This window comes from Vulpes lagopus, chromosome 11 (assembly GCF_018345385.1).
Source record: "Vulpes lagopus strain Blue_001 chromosome 11, ASM1834538v1, whole genome shotgun sequence".
NCBI classification, from domain to species: Eukaryota; Metazoa; Chordata; class Mammalia; order Carnivora; family Canidae; genus Vulpes; species Vulpes lagopus.
Genome location: NC_054834.1, coordinates 77,223,523 through 77,243,635, shown reverse-complemented (window position 1 = coordinate 77,243,635; position 20,113 = coordinate 77,223,523). Strand labels below are relative to the sequence as shown.

General features: G+C 43.8%; 1 protein-coding gene across 3 annotated transcripts in view; it reads left to right on the top strand.

The window, feature by feature from the left end:
• Positions 1–13,803: 13,803 nt before the first annotated feature.
• Positions 13,804–20,113, top strand: part of LOC121471979 (solute carrier family 22 member 9-like) — a 41,454-nt gene continuing 35,144 nt past the window's right edge. For 2 of the 3 annotated variants that reach the window (XR_005982741.1, XM_041722915.1), the window contains exons 1-3: positions 13,804–13,920; positions 14,039–14,460; positions 15,339–15,442. Coding sequence is in view for 2 of the 3 variants with exons in the window: in XM_041722915.1 (XP_041578849.1) it covers positions 14,059–14,460; positions 15,339–15,442 (506 nt within the window). In the remaining variant the exon portion in view is untranslated. The remainder of the gene's footprint in view (positions 13,921–14,038; positions 14,461–15,338; positions 15,443–20,113) is intronic. The other variant, XM_041722916.1, reaches the window with a different exon arrangement.

Here is a 20,113-nt window from a genome sequence, read left to right as displayed (position 1 = left end):
GCTCTGATGGTAAAAACATGACAATAAATTTTCATAGACCAAAAATAAGTAAATAAAATGGACAAGAAGAGAAAAAGGCTCTTTTGGTAAAAACAGAGTTTGGACTTTGGGAGAAATTTCAAAGTTCTGCACACAGTGGAAGATGAGGCATATGGTCGAGGGTAGACAAGGGAATAGAAGGAAAACGTACAGGTTTACAAACAGCTATTTTAGTTGACTGGGGCTGCAGTAATAACAAAGTAGCACAGACCAGATGGCTTCTAGTAATGGAAATTTATTACCCACAATTCTGGAAGTTTAAGTCCAAGACCAAGGCACTAGCAGTTTCAGTGTCTGCTGAGTGCCGGCTTCCTGGTTTGTAGATGGTTCTCTTGTTGCTGTGTCCCCCAAGGTGGGAAAGAGGCAGGGACCTTTCTGGGGTTCCTTTTATGTGAGCTCTAATCCTATACATGAGGGCTCTGTCCTCATTAGCAAGCTAGTCACCTCCCAAAGGCTCCACTTTCAAATGCTATCATATTGGAGATTAGTTTTCAACATAAGAATTTAGGGGGAAGACAAACGTTCAGCTTATAGCAAGAGCCACTCAACAAAGTAATGATGACGTCAAGAGGGTATGAGAAGAGTGCTGTGAAGGTGCCATGAGGATTATCTGTCTCATTCCCAGGATGGAAGCTGTGGGAGATGCCTGTTTTCTCACCATGAATGATCTCCTGCCAGTTTCCACTGCCTTTTGTACATCTGGGTTCTGGGGGTGCTGGCTCTGATTATGCTATGCTGATATGCTCTGCAGTCTCCTTGTTGTGTAACAATCAAAACTACCTGTTTTGATTCCTTGGATTAGGGTTCCACAATAGGACTTTTGCCTGTCCCATCCATTTCTTGGTTCCCTCCAAAATCCTCCAATATTGTGGGAGATGAAGCCAGTATTCAAACACAGGTCACTGAGGGGACAAAGAATCAGTGCAGTGAACTGTTGAGAAACTTCCTTTAAGGAAAAAGGCTGCCCTGAAAACCAAGGCTTCTGGCAAACCTTCCTGGCAAAGTGGATAGAAATTGTCTCTGCTCTCATTCTGGAATATATGCCTTCCCTCTCCATTCTGGAATATATGCCTTTCTCTCCAGGAAACAAGACAATCCAAGGCATGGAAACAAGAATCTGATGTAAAATATAAGTTCTATTCAAGAATCACTAAGCATCTGAAAATATAAAAAGCTTGTTAAGACTCCTCTGCTGACCCCCCCCAAATACCCCTAGGAAACAAAAGTTTTAAAAAATATTTTATTTATTTATTCATGCGAGGTACACTGAGAGAAAGGCAGAGACACAGGCAAAGGGAGAAGCAGGCTCACTGCAGGGAGCCTGATGCAGGACTCGGTCCCAGGACCCCGGGATCAGGCCCTGAGCCAAAGGCAGTTGCTCAACCGCTGAACCACCCAGGTATCCCAGAAACAAAAGTTTTTATCTTACTTGATTTAGTTCTTTTTCGTACAAATGTTTTCTTCTTCTTTAATTGTTCATTAGGGTTCTGGGTTTTTTGTTTCTCTTCCTTCCTTACAAATTCATCATCCTCTTATCTCTGTGCTAGCTGAGTACTTGGATCTCTTTTCTTCTCTATTTACAATCATTTCCCAGGGGCTCTCATCCAGTTCCATATTAAATATGTGTCTTCAGTGATTTATGATAAACCTACATTTTCAAGCTGAATTAACACACTGGAATCCAGATTTGTCTGTCTGATTCCCTGATCAACACCTCCACTTGGATATTTTAGTAGGTGGCCCCAGTAATGATTTCTGTGATCTCCACCTCTTGGTGTTCACATCTTTGTGAAATCCCTTCCCTCTCAGGATGTGCTCTCTGGACTTAACTTGCTTCTAGTAAATAGAACAAGACAGGAGTGATGGGACATCAATTCTTGGATTAGGGTTTACAAAGACTCTGGCTATTGTCTTGAAAAATTTCTCTTCCTCTCTCTTGCTGAGATCATACTACTGAGCACCTCTTTCATGCCATGCTATAAATTACCTTTTGGCTTATGAATTAGTGATGCTTCTTTTATGTATCACTTTGTTCTAGGAACCTGTGACTAGATTCTAGGAAATTCTTTTCATATAATTAATAGAGTCATGCTTTAAATGTCATGAATATTAAAAATTTGTAGCCACTTTGCTCAGTAGATTGTTGACATGGCTTCCTTTCAAGGGGTTTTGCATAATCCTGTGTAGGAAAAAGCTCTAATTTGGCAATTAGGATGGAGAATTTGCCATAATTTCTAAGATTTCTTCTTCAATTTGAAAAGTCACTTTCAGTTATTAGACTTATATGTTCTTCTTTTATAAAAACCTATTTGAAAAATATCGTAGGGGTTCTTGGGTGGCTCAGTCCATTAAGCATCTGCCTTCAGCTCAGGTCATGATCCCAAGGTCCTGGGATGGAGCCCCATGTCAGGCTCCCTGCTTGGCGGGGAGTCTGCTTCTTCCTCTCCCTCTGCCCTCCCTCTGCTCATGCACTCTTTCTCTCTCAAATAAATAAATAAATAAAAATCTTTTTTTAAATAAATAAAAGCTTGAAGAGTATGTCTTTGAGTAGGCCATTGTGTTTCTCTGTCTGGCCGTGGTTGGGCCCATAAACTAGGCAGGAGGTCCCATGTTCTAGAGCCCATGATTGAACAGTTGGGAGGTAAAATGGGCACCTAGGAATATGAATAGATATGAATCTATAATGTCTGGTGGGTCGAAGAGGATGAACATATATCTGGTTAAGAAGGAGATTACATGATGGGAGGCTGCGTGTCTGGAGAGAGCTGCCAGGCAGGAGTCCAGCTAAGGTATCAGTGATGGTGAGTACATACCTAAGAGCTCCAGCAGAGGACAGCAGTGGCCCAATAAAACAAATTTGCCATTCCTAGCAGAGTCTGTCAGCCTGGGGTCCAAGTTTCCACCTGGACGACTCTCAGGATTTTGTTTGAGAGCAGAGGAGGTAATTATCTACACTTTGGCTGGACCTGGTGAGGGCTCCATACAGGCCATACTTTATACCCAATCAGTGAAGGCTGTCACTCCCCAGTGGCCTGATATGATATGGGCTCACTCCACTAATGGGTATGCTATCTCTGTAGGAATAGTTGTGTCTGGGGCCATGTCTGGTACTCTGGGAGGTCGTTCATGTGAGGTTCTGAAATAGGCATGTCTTTTGGGTAAGGATCTGCAATGTAGTTATAATATGTTTCAGCTGTCTGTTGGTGTGTGTATGTGCAGACACCAATGACCATAATCTGCATGGGTGAGTTGGCTATTTCTCTCCAAATGGAGGCACCCCAGATAGGCTTTCCCCAAATCATGAAATTATCCTTTTGCCATTGTCTAGGCCAGACTATGAGACCATTGGCTACTGCCCAGAAGTCAGTAAAAATGAGGGTTCTTGGGAATCTCATTTTTGTGGTCTATGTAGAGCCAAGCATACTGCTACTGATTCTGCTAGGTGGACTAAGTCAGGAGAGCCTTCCTGACTGGATGTATGCCCCTAGCAGGAGGGTATGCTGCAGTCTTCCAATGGGCTGCCTTGCATATAAGGATGTTGTTGCTACCAGCAAAAAACACCAATTCCCTTTCCACTTCAGACAGTTGGTTCCAGTGGGATCCCCAGCCTGCTAGAGGGGTGGGCAGTGGGGATGGTGCTAGCTCTACCTCAGTGTCAATGGGCAAGGGGCTCGACATGGGGGGAAGCCACATCCTCCTGTAATTTGGAAAGGCCCTTGACATAAGGTTTAGCCCTTTCCTGAAGATACCATTTCCTTTTTACCAGTGGGGGCCTTAGTGTTTGTGCCAAGCCTCCGCTGGCTGAATCTCTGACCCAAAGCAGGCTAGGACTTGTGTGTGAAGCACTGAGCACAGTAATGCTTCTTTAAAAGGGCCCAGCAGGCTGCTAAGATTTGCTGCTCAAGTGGTGCTTACCAGGCAGAACCCACGGGCAACCAGGTAGAGCCACAGTTAGACCAGCGACTCCACAAGGCATCATCAGGTGTTGCCAGTAATTCAACTCCAGTGTCTAAACCCAGAGGGACTAATGGTGGGGCCTGCTGTACGGCAGCTGATTAAGGTTCTCCCCAGTGGAAAGAGGCTTATTTGCTTGCAACAGCATAAATAGGCCTAAGTAGAATGGATATGGGTAGAATGTGTTGCCCCCCAAAGGTGAAGAGACCTCACATGTGTTGTGCCTGCTGAAGTGTAGCAGTGAGTTTTGATGGTGAGGGGTTGATGTTTTCCAGAGAGAGTGACTCCATGGCCCTCAGCTGACCACACTAGGCCCAGAAACCTGACAGAGGTGGCCAGTCCTTGGAGTTTATGTAGGGCAATGGCACATCCTCTCTGCTGTAAATAAATGTTGTGTTACCAAATGTCAGTCTTCCTGCACCGCTTTCTCAGAGTGCCCCTGTGGTAGAATGCCATCTTATAATGTAGAAGGTGGCAGTGGGTTAGTTTATGTGGATTTGGATCTTGTCTGCAGGGGCTATGGGCAATGGGGAGCTATTCAGACCCCCATGGGCAGCTGAGGAAAGATATATTGGGTGGCCTCAAAAGCAAATTAAGATTTTGAGTCTTTGGTAATTGGGACCCAATAAAGCACAGTGGCTATAGCTAGGGCAGCAGAGAGAGGCTCTGAGCCTTTCCATCCCATCTATTATCTTTATGATACTGGGAATGGGGCCTTAATAGCAGGAGCCTATGCATTTAAGTTTAGATAATCAAATGTCAGTCTCCATTCATTAGTGGTGGGGTTTAACAGTATCCAGGGCTCTTAAAGGGTGAGATGGTAGGTCTAATGACCCCAGGGTCAAGCATACCTCTAATGAAGGGTCAAAGGCTTTCTGTACTTTGCTTCAGCCAGTATTTTGGCGTATTTAGCATTTTTACTAGAGGAGACAACCGAGCGGGTTCTCATTTGTCAACTTCCTCTAAGAGAAAAGCCAGGAATTTGGGTTTGTTCCCAGACATGTCACTGAGTAAGGGCCTTTGTACCTCTCACAGAAAAAAGAGAGCTAGAGGAACCACCACTGACAACTGTTTTAGAAATATGGTGCCAGTAGACACATCCAGATTAATATTTATTCCCTTTGCAGTTTTACCTGCCATGTTTTGTAGACTGTGTGAGGTTCCCTTGGGGAATAGAGGAGAGTTATCTGGAATTATCATGACTTGAGCTCCTATGTCTAATAGGACCACCAGAGTTGTAAGTGGATGTTTGTCCCTAGGAGGTGGGACAAGCTCTGGGGAGACTGTAGGATAATGCTCTGAGGATTGCTAAGCTGCAGTGGGAGAAGTTATTTGAGGCAGAGGGGACCTTGAGACCTTAGGCCATTGAAATTGGGCTCTATAGTGAGATAGTTGCTGTTTTAGGGGGTGGAATTTGCACCAGAACCATCTAGATATAAGGTCTTTAGAAACCCCAATTGTCAGAGCTGCCAGTATAAGGTGTTCTGCTGTTTAGAATCATAAGTTTTGTCTCCAATGGCATTAGCATGGGGCTCTGGGACCAGGAAGTGGGAACGGTATTCTACAAGGAGTGTTTCAAGGCCTGGAACCCAAGGGTTGGCATTGGGGTTGTGGGCTGCTGAGGCACTGTAAAATCTGGGAGTCTGGGTGAGTATCTCCTTCATGGCGGATCACCATGTATATTCCCTCCAGGACTCCTGAATAGTATAGGAGAAGTAAAGGAGTCTAGATTTGTAATTGTGGGCAGGGGCAGGTCTCTATAAGAACTTTCTGGATTTGGGGTCGATTTGGGGACTTTTCAGCATTAGATATAAAATCCAGATCATCTGGGTTGCTGTGTTCAAAAAAAATGAGAAACCCATTGGACCATACCAATCTTATGGAGAAAGAGTTGGGCCTCATCTAGTGTCTTCCGTTGGTTTTGAGCCTTTGCAGTGAGGTGGGTGGTTTACATTTAGTGGGGAGCATACCAACTTCCTTGAGTGTTTTAGGTATCAGCACCAGGTGTTCAAGCCATTCATGGTTTGGACCATTAGATCTTGTACCACAATGCCCTGGGGGGTGGGACCCACAATATCCCAAAGGGCTGGGATGGGGACTAAGGTGTGAAGCAGGAAGGTATACAGCAACAGGAACTGCAGACCAGGCTGCACTTCCTTTGTGAGGAGCCATGCCTTCCCTAGCCAGGGTGATCCTACTGTACTGGTCAAGACTTGGAGTCCTGGTGCAGCCTACCAACACATGCAGTCAGAGAAGAGAGGTCTTCCTTTCCTCTTTCTAATAACACTTCCTGGCACCTTTATACTGCAACCCAAACTTGGACTTGGGTTGCTACTCACATGGCCCAGCCATGATCTAATGCAACAGGACCTTGAGAAGATCATGGTTAACTTACCTAAGAGTTGGCTGTGCTTGGAGTTGTGAAATATACTCAAAGTCTATTCCCTACTGGGGATTTCACTCTGTGGGCATGAGCAAGCAGAAGACACATCCACCAACAATCTCTGAACAGAGTTCAGGGTATTCCTCCCTTCTCTTTAAGGATAATGCACATTCACAGCCAGTTTCATTGACCAATCTGAGAATCCCAGAAGTTTAGCAGCATTCTTTCTTTCCTCCATCTTTATTGCATCTTCAAACCAGGCTGGCAGTGTTTCTGCTAGCATAAAATTCTGTAAAAATGTGTTGGCTTCCCAAGCAATTTACAGGAGTCCAAGCCATTAGACAACCTGTCCTACCCATATCTTTCCTTGTTAACCACATCTTTCCCCTGACATCTGCAATGATGGTGATTGATTTTAGGAGTCACATCTGAAATCACTTGAGCAAGTGACAGCCCAGTCACACTCCTGATGTTCTCTCCAGAACATCCTTTCTCGGATGAGCACTGGGTGTTATACTATATGTTGGCAAACTGAGCTTAAATAAAAACAAATGTTAAAAAAGAAAACATTCTCATTTTGTGCAATATGCTTATGCTAAGAGTTTTCCAAATATTCAAGTTCTGGTTACTGTTTACTTACTGCTTCTTCTATGTATCACTGTCCTCTTCCATCTTACTGTAAGAAGCAAGGAGAATCCAGGTCACACCTTTAACACTTTGCTTAGAAACCTCCTCAGTTAAATAATTCAAGTTCATCACTTACTAGTTCTACTTTTCACAAAACATAAGAACACAATGCAATCAAATTCATTACTATTTTATAATAAGTTTTTTTTCTCCTCCAATTTCTATTAACATGTTCTGTCCATCTGAAACCTCACCAGAAGCATCTTTAATGGACACGTGTCTACCAATTCTCTATTCATGATGGTGTATGCCTTCTTAAAGATCATAAAAACTTTTTCTAAAGTTTTCTTTCTGCCTTAGCTCTCAAAAGAATTGTGTTTAACACACATATTTCTACCAACAGTCTCTTCTAGGCAATCTAGGCATTTTCTAGTGTGCACCTCAAAACCCTTCTAGCCTCTACCCATTACCAACTTTTAAGGCCACTTACTTCTATACTTTTAGGTATTTGTTACCCAGAAGTAGAACTCCATATTACAGTACCAAAATCTGTACCAATACTGAGTACAAAGAACAGTAAGGATAGAAGCTATGCATGAACCCAACAACATAGGCTCCCGCTGACTAAGTCCAAATTAGCTACTGCCACTGCCAAGTGTCCAAATGCTGAGTCAATGACTTGTCAATGCTGAATCAACAACATGATGCCATTTCTCAAGAAGACCAATTAGAATATGGATACCAAATTGGTCATATTAGATGTCTTTCATTTTTAAAAAAGATTTTATTTATTTATTTGAGACACAGAGAGAGCAAGAGGCAGAGACACAGGCAGAGGGAGAAGCAGGACTCGATCCCAGGACTCCAGAATCATGCTCTGGGCTGAAGACAGGCTCTAAACCACTGAGCCACCCAGGGATCCCCATTAGATCTCTTTCAAGATCAAAGGGCAGTGATTCATCTTGACTGGAATCAACCCATACTCTGGCTAAATATTTCTCTTTCTTGCCTTTTTTTTTCTTTCTTGCCTTTATGACTCAGCTAGAATAACTGTTTAAAGACACAGAGAAACACTTGACTCACCAACATTAACTTATGAAGTGTTATGACACTTCATTGAGCCAAAGAAGACATGTAGTGTGAAAAAAAGGCATGGCAGTGGGTTCATGACAACCAGATCCCCTGGTTCAAATTCACAGTCTACCACACAGAAGCTATCAGTACCACAGAGCAATGGGATAGCTTTGTTCAATTTAAAGTGCACCAAGTCTGGCTATTGTGGACATTGCTGCTATAAACATTGGGGTGCAGGTGTCTCGGCTTTTCACTGCATCATATCTTTGGGGTAAATCCCCAGTAGTGCAATTGCTGGGTCGTAGGGCAGGTCTATTTTTTTTTAAAGGTTTTAAAAATTTATTTTAGAGAGAGAATGTACTACAGCAGGGGGAGGAACAGAAGGGAAGGGTCAGGGAGAGGGAAATAATCTCAAACAGATTCCTTGCTCAGCACAGAGCCCAACATGGGGCTCGATCTCACAACCGTGAGATCATGGGCAGGTCTATTTTTAACTCTTTGAGGAACCTCCACACAGTTTTCCAGAGTGGCTGTACCAGTTCACATTCCCAAAAACAGTGCAAGAGGGTTCCCCTTTCTCCACATGATGAGCACTAAGGGGGGCACTTGACAGGATGAGCACTAGGTGTTATACTATATGTTGACAAATCTAACTCCAATAAAAAATAAATAAATAAATAAATAAAGTGCACCAAGGACCCAGCTAGGAGATGATACCATGCAAACACTGGAAATTATTTCCAAATTGAATTACATACTCTAAATCAATGACCACTTTATGGTTTTTTATTTCCCATAGGTAGAATAAACAGTTCTGGGAACAAAATGGAACAAGTTTACCAAATTCCTAGTACTCCACTTGGGGTTTTGTTCCCTTTGTCCGTGCAAATCGGGGTAGGTATATGAACACTTAAGTCCTGAGAAATGGAGACATTTCCACCAGGAAACACAGGAAGAGCATCATATATTAAGTTATGCCTATCCCTCTGTCATGTCAGTTTCCTGGGCTAGGAGGCCAGGACTCAAGGAAAAGAGTCATCAACTGGACTGGATTAACAAACCCTCAGCATCAGCAGGAGGTACAGCTGATCTTTCTAGTATACCTACATATTCTTTTCCTCCAAAGTAGTCCCACTGGGGTATCTCATGGTACTTCCTTGCCCAACTTTGATGGTAAAGGGACATGGGAACTTGCCAGCACCTGAAAAGAGAAGATCTGACCTCTCAAACATTAGGGCACTCCTGGTGTGAGTCTTAGACCAGGACTGTAAGGGGTACCTAGAATATGTTATAGCAGAGGGAGAGAGAGAGAATGAATAACATTCATAGACCTGAGATTAGCTGCAATGGTGGCATCCATAGTTTACAGACTAATTTCCTCTTGCAAGTTTTCCCTGAAGGAGTTATTCTGTGGTGATTGAATTTATTACATATATCATGCACGTTGACTCAGCACAAGAGTTGGGCAGTGCTGGTAGTTATGGTATACCACCTAGATACCTCGAACTGCTGGGAGTTTTGACAGATGGTACTCATGGCAGGATTTATCTCTTGGAGTTGCCCTTGGTCAAAGGAAGGTATACTGTTCAACATTACACCCCAGGGACACCGCCTATGTCCAATCATTGGTCAATGTGGGGTTGCAATGGCTTGTTCTGTAACCGAGTCACAGAGTGACTTAGAGTCACTCTTCACAGAGTGAAGAGTCAAGCTTGCCTTAAAGAGAGCAAACTTCTAGCTGTAAAATAAATAAATAAGCAAAAAGTAAATAAAATAAACTTCCAGCTATAAAATAACTATTTTGCAAATAGAACTGGTGGATAGTGAGTAAGGAAGAAAATAATTACAACTAAAATATTTTTTCAACAAATTATTACCCTTTCAAAAGTATAGCTGTTGCTGACATTTGAGTGCTCTTACCATTAAGGAAAACTGGTGCCACTGTTCTGACAATGAAATCTTGTTCATTTCATGAATGCAGCTGGGCAGAATCTAATCTTTGGTTCATAAATCAATGTTGTCAAAGGAATGAATAAAATAGAAAGTAACTTTGAATAAATAACACAATTTCATTCTATGTGGTGCGATCTATCATGACCATCCAGAATTTTTCTAGTTTTTTTTGCACAGGATGTTATGTATTCTGGCTAATTTTCTAAAAGCAAGCATTTAAATCTTACTAGCTAAAGTTATACATCAATTTTTAATGCAATAAGATTTTTTCTCAGTCATCTATCAAAATGACTTTAATTATATACTTACGTGGTACAGAAGCTGGATTACTTCTGAACAGAGGACTACTTTCACATGAATACTATTACCAGCGTTTAGGAGTTTATGTTGTAGGAGGTATTCTTAGAGGTAATAATGAATAATCTAATATTACAAATTTAGGGATTATTTGACTTTTCAAATGCTGTTAATCATCTCTAAAAATCTAGTGGAAACATTTGGTCTAAGTAGGGCCATTAGGGTCGGATTTATTTCAATGCCACTGAGCAAACAATTGCATTTACTTTAAGTAAACTGCAAAAATTGCCAAATCTACTGTTTGTATTGTTGAACAAAATACGTTGTAGTCGTCAACTTTGAATTTCACATGGGCTGTTTTTTGTTTGTTTGTTTATGGAACTCAGTCTAGCAAAATTAAAGGAAAAGACTTCAGGTTTCTGCTCTGACATTAAAGGCTATGAAAAAAAAAGGCTATGAAAGATGCCATTTGTATCATAAAAAAACTACATAAATGAAAACAACTATTCCTAGATCCATAAGAGAATTGAGGTCAAAGAGCACCCACCATCCCCCCAAACTGGAGAGACAGAAAGTTATATAGAATCACAGCTTATCAGGAGCAGAAGCACCCTGTGTAGAGCTGGCAGGAGCATTTAAACCCCAATTGAAAAACTACCACAGTCTCAGTGTAGACTAGTTTGGGATTTAAAAGCTCTGGGACTGTGAAGCTCCCACACATTAATGGGGCCCCACCAAGTTCTCCTTGTGCAGATCAAAATAAAATGCCCTTTTTTCAAGAGGAAGAGAAACAAAACAAACATTTTGAAATATATCCAGAGTAACTGCTCTTGGCTCTACTCTCTGTAAAGAAGGGGGTCCTGAAGAGAAACTAGGTTACAAAGCTTTATCTGATGTGGGAAAAGGCAATCAACCAACTTCAGCCCCTCTAGCCTTTCAATCTCATATAAAAGGAGAGAAAAAGAAAAAAAAAAAAACAACAATGAAACTCATCTGAAGATCACAGCATAGGGACTCCCCCTGCCCCCAACAAGGAAAAAGAAATAAAGAAATGTATTCATAATAGTAGGTAATGTTCTCCTTCCCTGATATCCAGCCATCACATCAGCAGGGCTCTGGGACAATAAACAGCAGATTACCAGGGAGACACAGATTCCATATAAGGGGTTTCTAGGAGATTCCATATAAGAATACCCAAAGGCATTAAGAGAGAAAGACAAAGCTAAACAAAACCAACTATGCTACAGGAGATTGAAGCCTCTGGCACATACAGATACAGAAAACATTACTACAGCCTATCATCTAGCCAGATAGACATTAAATCTCACTCTAAAAGCCTATTTGCCTCAATCTGATGCATCAAAGACAGAGTGAACCTCAGAAACAGACACAGAGAGAGCATCGATTTTAGAATTTTAAGACCAGGAATTTAAAATAACTGAGATTAACATGCTAAGGGCTCTAATGAAAAAAGCAGGCAATATGCTGGAATCGACAGATGCTATCTGCAGAGAGCAGGAAACTTTAAGAAGCAATAGAATGGCAATGCTGGAAATTAGAAACTCTGTAATGGAACTGATGAATGTCTTTGATGAGCTCAACAGCAGCCTGGGCACAGCGAAGTAAAGAATCCGTAACTTGAAGGTTGGTTAATAAAAACCTTCCAAATTAAATGCAAAGTGAAAATAGAATTTTAAAATGTAATAGAATAGCCGGTAACTGTGAGACAGCAGCAAACAGTATAGTATTACTGTAACGGGAATGCCAAGAGAAAAGAATGAGGGAAAGGACCAGCAGAAATTTGACAGTAACGGTGGCTGAGCATCTTCCCAAATTAAGGACAAAGACCACATCAAAATCCATGGAAAGGCCCTAAGAAGATTGATTTCTTTCCAAAAGAGACACATGCCTCCAGGCAGAAATGGTATCATTGATTGCCAGAGTTCGGGTCCAGGTAATCAGGATTGCATGTTAATAGTTAATAGAACTGTTTTTTTGGGGAGATGATGAAAATGTTCTAAAATTAGGTAATCATTATGGTTTCTGAGTTTTCCCAGATATTAGATAGACTTAGCAGAAAAATTACTCCAAAGCAGCTATTTACATATGTTCACAAAATGCGTTTGAGAATGAAAGAAAGGAATGGGAATAATGACTTGTCACATAGGATCTGTCAATAGAGAGAATACGTGACCTGGAACATAAAATTGCTGCAGTGAGCAATGGAAGTGTCACCAACCTCAATTGTTTGAGGTAGGTTTGAAATGGCAGCAAAACAGAATGTTCGAACAAGAAGCTGGGGCAAGAGGGGTTATGTTATAGGAAGAGCAGAAAGAAAACACACTAGGGAATTTCCAAGACAGTGTAAAGGCCTTTAAGGAATACAACAGTAGCCTTTTCAGATTGGCTTTTTTGATTTAATAATTTACGTGTATGGCTCATCCATGTCTTTTCCTCTGTTGATAGCTCATTATTTCCCCTTGTTTTCTTTTTTTATGGCAATATCCCCTTGTCTGGATGGATCACAGTTTATTTATCCATTCACCCATGGAATGTCCATTGCGACCAGATTTTGGTCATGATGAAGAAAGCTGCTATGCACATCTGTGGGCAGGGTTTTAAGTGGACATAAGTTTTCAACTTACTTGGGTAAATAAGCATGGTTGTTTCCACATTTTCTCATCAATTCCTCTTTAGCACATTGTGCATTTGTCATGTATATGTTTTATGTCAGAGTGTCATTATTTATGTTCATTTGTCACCCACTGAAGGATAAGACCCTGAAAGATTTTGTCTTATCCATTGCTGTATTCCTAGCATGGAAAAGGCTCTTACCAACGTTGTCTGAAAGAATCAATAAACCTATGAAAATAAATCTCTTAAGGAGCTTATCACTGGCTTAGCCTCTGCCCTTTGTCACTACCTACTCTGCCTGCATTTCGAGTTACTTATTTTTAGTGTGAATTCACAGTTTGATTTGAAGTGGAGCAGAATGTCACTTTCCACAAGGGAAGGATTACACCATATTTCACTCGCTTTAGTTTACTCAGGGTTATTTGCATTTACTCGTTTAACTAAAATTCAGTACTAGGGACCCCTGGGTGGCTCAGTGGTTGAGCATCTGCCTTTGGCTCAGGTGGAGTCTCACATAAGGCTCCCCACAGGGAGCCTGCTTCTACCTCTCCCTATATCTCTGCCTCTCTCTGTGTCTCTCATGAATAAATAAATAAAATCTTAAAAAAAAATCAATACTAAACAAGCTTAGCACTAACCTTCTGTACTTTTCACAGGAAAATAAAAAACAGTTCACTTTGAGTCTTACAAGCAAAGCAACACATTTTGCAAAGAACTGTGTTCCATGTAGTGGGTTTATTTTATTTTATTTACAGATGTGGGGATCAAAGTCCAGTGCCACTGCAGGGCACTGCTGACGATAAGAATTTTCACAAAGTACACCTTTAAATAGTGCTGGTTGTCAACTGCTGGAAGCATCTCAGCAAAATACTCCTCTGTGACTTTAAAGTAAACGAATACTCACCTGATCCCCAAACAATTTGGAGAAACAGCTTCCGTGACCCTGCTGCAGAGCTGAGGTGGGACCCATTGAGGCAAAAGTGGGGTTAGGATCAACACACACTTGGAGTGACATAGTGAATGGAGACCTTTCTCCCTTTGAACTTTTCTAAATAAAATCATTTTGCTTTCCACCAGGGATCACTTGTTCAGCCTTGATGGCCTTTCAGGACCTCCTGGATCAAGTTGGAGCCCTGGGAAGATTCCAGATCCTTCAGATGGTTTTCCTTTGTATCTCCAACCTCATAGTGTACCCTCATGTTCTATTAGAGAACTTCACTGCAGCTAGCCCTGGTCACCGTTGCTGGGTCCACGTTCTCGACAATGACACTGTCTCTGCTAATGACACTGGGATTCTCAGCCAAGATGCCCTCCTGAGAATCTCCATCCCACTGGACTCAAACTTGAGGCCAGAGAAATGTCGTCGCTTCATCCATCCCCAGTGGCAGCTCCTTCCCCTGAATGGGACCTTCTTCAACATGAGTGAGCGGGACATGGAGCCCTGCATGGATGGCTGGGTGTACGACCAAAGCTCCTTTCCCTCCACCATCGTGACTAAGGTAAGAGCTTCCGTTTACCTCTTGTGAGCACACAGTCTGGGTGTTTAGAGGCAGTACAAATAATGAGCTTGCTTCAAGCTTTTAATCACTATATAGGTGTTCATTCTTCATTATTTAAGCAAACATTTGTTATGTCTTTATTAAATACCACTAATCTACATATTTAATAAGTCTAATGAACTAAAAGGTACTTGTGACCTTGCAATTATATGGCTTTTATTCTTAGAAGATCAAATTTTAAGCAAGTGACTTACATAATGCATTAAAAATGTTACACTTGCAAATTAGAAACATCTGGGATATTGATCAAAACTTCCAAGCACAGACTGTGCTCCCTGAGCAGCCATAGGAGATCTGCGGTAAATGTTTAAAGTTTCTCAAATGATTGCATTCTGCGGCCAAGGTTGAGAATCACTTCATATGAAATAAAACAAGCCATTAATATAGCCTACAGGCTTAAATGAGTCCTCCTAAAGGAATTTGTCTGCTTTTTAAAGATTTTATTTATTCATGAGAAATACGACAAAAGAGGCAGAGACATAGGCAGAGGGAGAAGCAGGCTCCCTTGTGGGGAGCCTGATGTGGGATTTGATCCCAGGACTGCGGGATCACTCCCTGAGCCAAAGGCAGATGCTCAAAAACTGAGCCACCCAGGTGCCCCTCCTTGAGATTTGTACTTAAGCTGATACCTGAATGATAAAGTCAGCTAATGCAAAAAATAAAAATAAATTTAAAAAATTTAAAAAGAAAGTTAGAGAAGAAGAAGGGGGCCTGGTATAAAGAAACTTGTAAGTCATTTAAGCTGTTTCAATCAGGTTTCCACTGAGGGGCTATAAGCTGCCATGCAGCGCTCCTTTGCTGGTTTCCTTCTCTTCCAGTGGGACCTGGTATGTGAATCTCAGTCACTGAAATCAATGGCCAAATTCTTATTCATGACTGGAATGCTGGTGGGAGGCATCATATTTGGCCATGTATCAGACAGGTGAGTGTCTCTGGATCACTGGGGTATTTTGTTGAACCAACAAATTAAAAATTTGAAGACACAGATACATAAAACAGTGTTGCCGACTTTGGCCGGAGAACCGCGTGTTCAGTCCCTCCTGGACCCTGTGAGCTGAATGCCTATGTATTTCCAGAGATTAGTCATCATGTCCCGTTTCCCAAGTGTGATGGGTAGGCATTCCTATTAAACTTGTGGTGTCCATAGCAAAGTGTCTTGATGATGTAGAGAAAAAACTTTTTCCAGTGACCTTGATTTTTGTTTTTGCAAAAACGGCGCTTTAAAAGTATCTTTTCAACCACGCAATTAATCTAATGACAACTACTGTCACCACTTGTGATGTTAGAAATTGGAGTATCCTATGCCTGGCAATACCATTTCTGAATTAGACAGCCAATTGCCAGCACCAAACATGTCTCCTCTGAGGGTTATGGGAAATAAGGCTCCCCTTATCGCCTACCAGCACAATGTCTGTTATATCAGCTCAAAAATGTGAATCTGTTATATCAGCTCAAAAATGTGAACTCTAAAGGTATGATGGTAAATGTGTTGTGCCCAAGATTGAGAATCCGAGAAACCACCAAGGAGCCGACACCAATGCAAACACACGAGGGTTTATTTACAAGCTCGAGCTTGGGTCCAAGTGCACCCGAAACAGCGGAGCAGGGACTTGGACCCCGAAGTGGGTTACAGCTGAGTTTTTTATAGGCTGGTCTAGGGGATTTTCAGAAGGGATGGAAGAATTTCTCAAGTTCTGTTTACATTTTGATATGGGGCTTTCAAGGGCATTGAGCTCTGTTCTCATTCTAAGATGGGACTTTCTACCATGGGCTCTGTTGTCTTTCTGATATGGGATTCCCTGCCGAGGACATTGAGGACATTCTGCAGTTTTTCCCATAAAGTTCAGCTCTTATTCACAGGGGCCTGAGATGGCTGTACTTGTGCTGATGCTAAACTTGAGGTGGGATGGCCTTAATTTTTCTCGGCCTCCACATTTCCCCCTCTCAGAGGAACCTAAGGAAGGACCCAATCATGGGTCCAGGTTGGCCTCAGAGTGAGCCAGTGGGAATGATTAAATCATGATTCAAACCAACCTTGTTGCTGTTTTCGTTCCCGTTTACCTCTAGCCAAACCTTTTCTGACTTTTGCCATAGATTCCTGAACTATTCCTAGGTGGTCAGTAAAGAAGCAACACTCCTCATTTGGGGCAACACATAACCCCCTGCCCCTTGCTTGCAAAAGCCTCTCTACAGTTAAGATGCTCCTATCTTTTTAAACCTTAAAAGACTTTAAAAGCAAGGCTGAATTGGGTGCACATTTTTAAATGGCTAATGGGGATTGGTTCTGGCATGAAGAGGACAGAGCATAAACAACATTAGTGGGGTAAGTGAGAACGGCACAGTCTTAACAAAGTCCTTGCAGCTGGCCCGGCGTGGGTGTAGTGGACCCAGGGAGTAATCCTGCGACCTTGAGAGAGGTGGGAGTGGTCAGGATCACGAGGTAGGGTCCCTTCCAGCGAGGTTGAAGTGTCTGGTGTCGGTATCTCTGCATGTACACCCAGTCACCTGGCCGGTATCGATGGGGGCCCGGGGGTGGCCCAGTCTCATAGAGGGCCCTCAGCTTAGGCCACACCAACGCCGCCGGAACCGCGATGCTTTCCAAGGCGCGGGCCCCTCTCTCGGGGCGAGCCCATTCCAGGGCACCCCGTCCTTCACAAAGGAAAGAGAACTCTCCCCGGGGCTCCCGCCGGCTTCTCCGGATCGGTTGCGTTACCACACTGGACGCCTCGGCGCCCATCTCCGCCACTCCGGATTGGGGGATCTGAACCTGACTCCCTTTCGATGGGTTCCAACATGCCAGAGGCTGTTCACCTTGGAAACCTGCTGCTAAACTGGGGATAACAGGTGGAGGAATATTGAATATGGCCTCGTAGGGAGTCAGTCCCATCTTATATGGGGAGTTCCTCACCCTATATAGGGCGAAGGGGAGGAGAGTCACCCCGTCCTGCCAGTCTCCAGGGCTGATTTAGTTAAGGTCTCCTTTAATGTTCTGTTCATCCTCTCTACCTGTCCTGAGCTCTGGGGCCTACGTGTACAATGTAACTTCCAATCTGCCCCAAGTACTAGTGCCACTCCCCGTGTTACCTTAGAGACGAATCCTGGGCCATTGATCCAGTCTTAACAGGAAAACCATACCTCAGTGAGATGTCTTCCAGCAATTTCTTGGTCACCGTCTGTGCTGTCCTCTGCTCTGCAGATCTGGGCTTTTTTAGCTGAGGCCCAGTATCCTAGAGCCACTATGGTTTGTAGCAAGTCCCTGGTGCTTCGCAGGCCATGTGTCCTGTTCCTCCTCCGCCAACAGGATATCAAAAGAGGGTGCTGGGAACGGAACTCACCCAAGTAATTGTTAGAGTGCGGTTTCTGAACCGGCAGCAAGGGAGTGTTCCATGCCGATTGGCAAGGCCTCAATATGCCCGAGTCCAGTAGTCGCCGTATGTGGGGTGTGATTCGCTACGAGAAGCATGGGGTATTGGCGGACCCTGACAGGGTCTGCCCCCGGTTTTAGTTCTATGTATATGGCCGGTCGATGCTGGGCCAGCCCAATTCCCCCAGTTTCTGCCCATGCTTGGGGAAATTCCCACAGCCAACGGTCAATGTCAGTCATTGGAGCTGAGGGCATTTGGTGGAGACAATATCCGTCTTCTAAACTCAGGAGAAGCACCTGAATAGGGTGCCCCTCCTTGTTTAGGATTTTTGCCCCTTCGGGTGGAAACAAATTTGTACCCCCATCTTGGTGAGCAAATCCCGACCTGACCATGAAGGAATGGAATACCCAGCCCATGCCGAGCCCACAGTTCTTTGGGTAGTCCATGAGTACTGTTTGGTGCCCGTGGCCCCTTGCACCCATGAAGTCTTGTTTGCCAATTTCCCTTGGGGTTGTAATAAAACCGAATGTTGTGCCCCAGTGTCCACTAGGAATTCAACAAGTTGCCCCTCCACTCTGAGAGTTACCCTGGGCTCGGGGAGGGGTGCCGAACCCCGACTCCCCTAGTCATCCAGGTCCTCCATTTCCAAGATCTTGGCAGGGGCCTTAGGTTTTTTGTTAAGACAGTCTTTCACCCAGTGGCCCTCTTCTTTGTAGTAAGCACATTGGTTTTTGTTCAGCTTAGGGCACTCCCGACAGGGACCAGGGCCATTCTCCTTACCTGTCCCTGAAGCCAGCTTCTTGAGGTGCCTCCGCCTTTCCTGTGGGTCGTTCATGGTTGTGGCCAGCAGGATCTTGGCTAGGTTTCAGGTCTGCTGGTCACTTAGTTTGGTTTGGTGTTCTTCCGGACTTTATTATTATTGACTCTTTCTGCTACTATAAGTCCTGCAAGCTCTTCTCTCCTAGTATTCTCTCTAAGAAGGCTGTGGGACTCTCCTCCTTACCCTGTCTTACATAACCATACCTCGGCCAGATTGGTAGGCTTGCGCGGCAGCCTGGAGACTTGCCCCTAGAGTCTGGCAGTGGACCCAGAGTCTCTCCTTACCTTCAGCCAAGTTGTGTGTTTTGGGGAGTAAAAATGCTTTTAGCCAAGGAGAGGAATTCTCGATCATGTCCTGCCAGACCAGGATGTAGGGCACCTGGTCAGGGTGGCCGTCCTGTTTGTCCCTGAAGATCACAGCCTTGACCTGTAATAGGTAGGTGAAAAGTTCCTTCTCGGGGCTATCCCATGTCAAAGGTTGGCCATTCTGATATGCAATAAATTTGGAATCTCTCTCTCCGTATGTCTATGCTCAGAATACGAGCTCTTTCCGTAACATCCGAGAAGTGGGAGAGCATAAGAGACAAGGGTGTGGTTTGCATCTGCCCCATTATGTCCCCCGTCCACACCAAGGCACAGACAGTTAACAAATAACACAGTCAAACGCACAGTTAACAAGAACACAGTAACACAGACCAGCACACAAACAGTCAACACAGATCAGTGCGCAAACAGGTAACAAGAACACAGTAACAGACAAACGTTCCAGTGCGGCCGCAAAGATGACAGAAAGTAATCTGAAGGGCTGGCAGCTGGCCCTCTTACAGATGAGGACCCCCGTCCTCCTTACAGATGAGGACCCCGTCCTCCATACAGATGAGGACCTCCATCCCCCTTATAGATGAGGACCCCCGTCCTCCATACAGATGAGCATCCCCGTCCTTCTTACAGATGAGGACCCCGTCCTCCATACAGATGAACACCCCCGTCCTCCTTACAGATGAGGACCCCGTCCTCCATACAGATGAGGACCTCCGTCCTCCATACAGATGAGAACCTCCGTCCCCCTTACAGATGAGGACCCCCGTCCTCCATACAGATGAGCATCCCCGTCCTTCTTACAGATGAGGACCCCGTCCTCCATACAGATGAGCACCCCCCGTCCTCCCTACAGATGAGGACCCCCGTCCTTCTTACAGATGAGGACCCCCGTCCTCCATACAGATGAGGACCTCCGTCCCCCTTACAGATGAGAACCACGTCCTCCATACAGATGAGAACCTCCGTCCCCCTTACAGATGAGGACTGCGTCCCCCTTACAGATGAGGACCTCCGTCCTCCATACAGATGAGGACCCCGTCCTCCAGGCAGGGGCAAGGGACGTCTCCTCAAGACCCCCGGTCGATGGC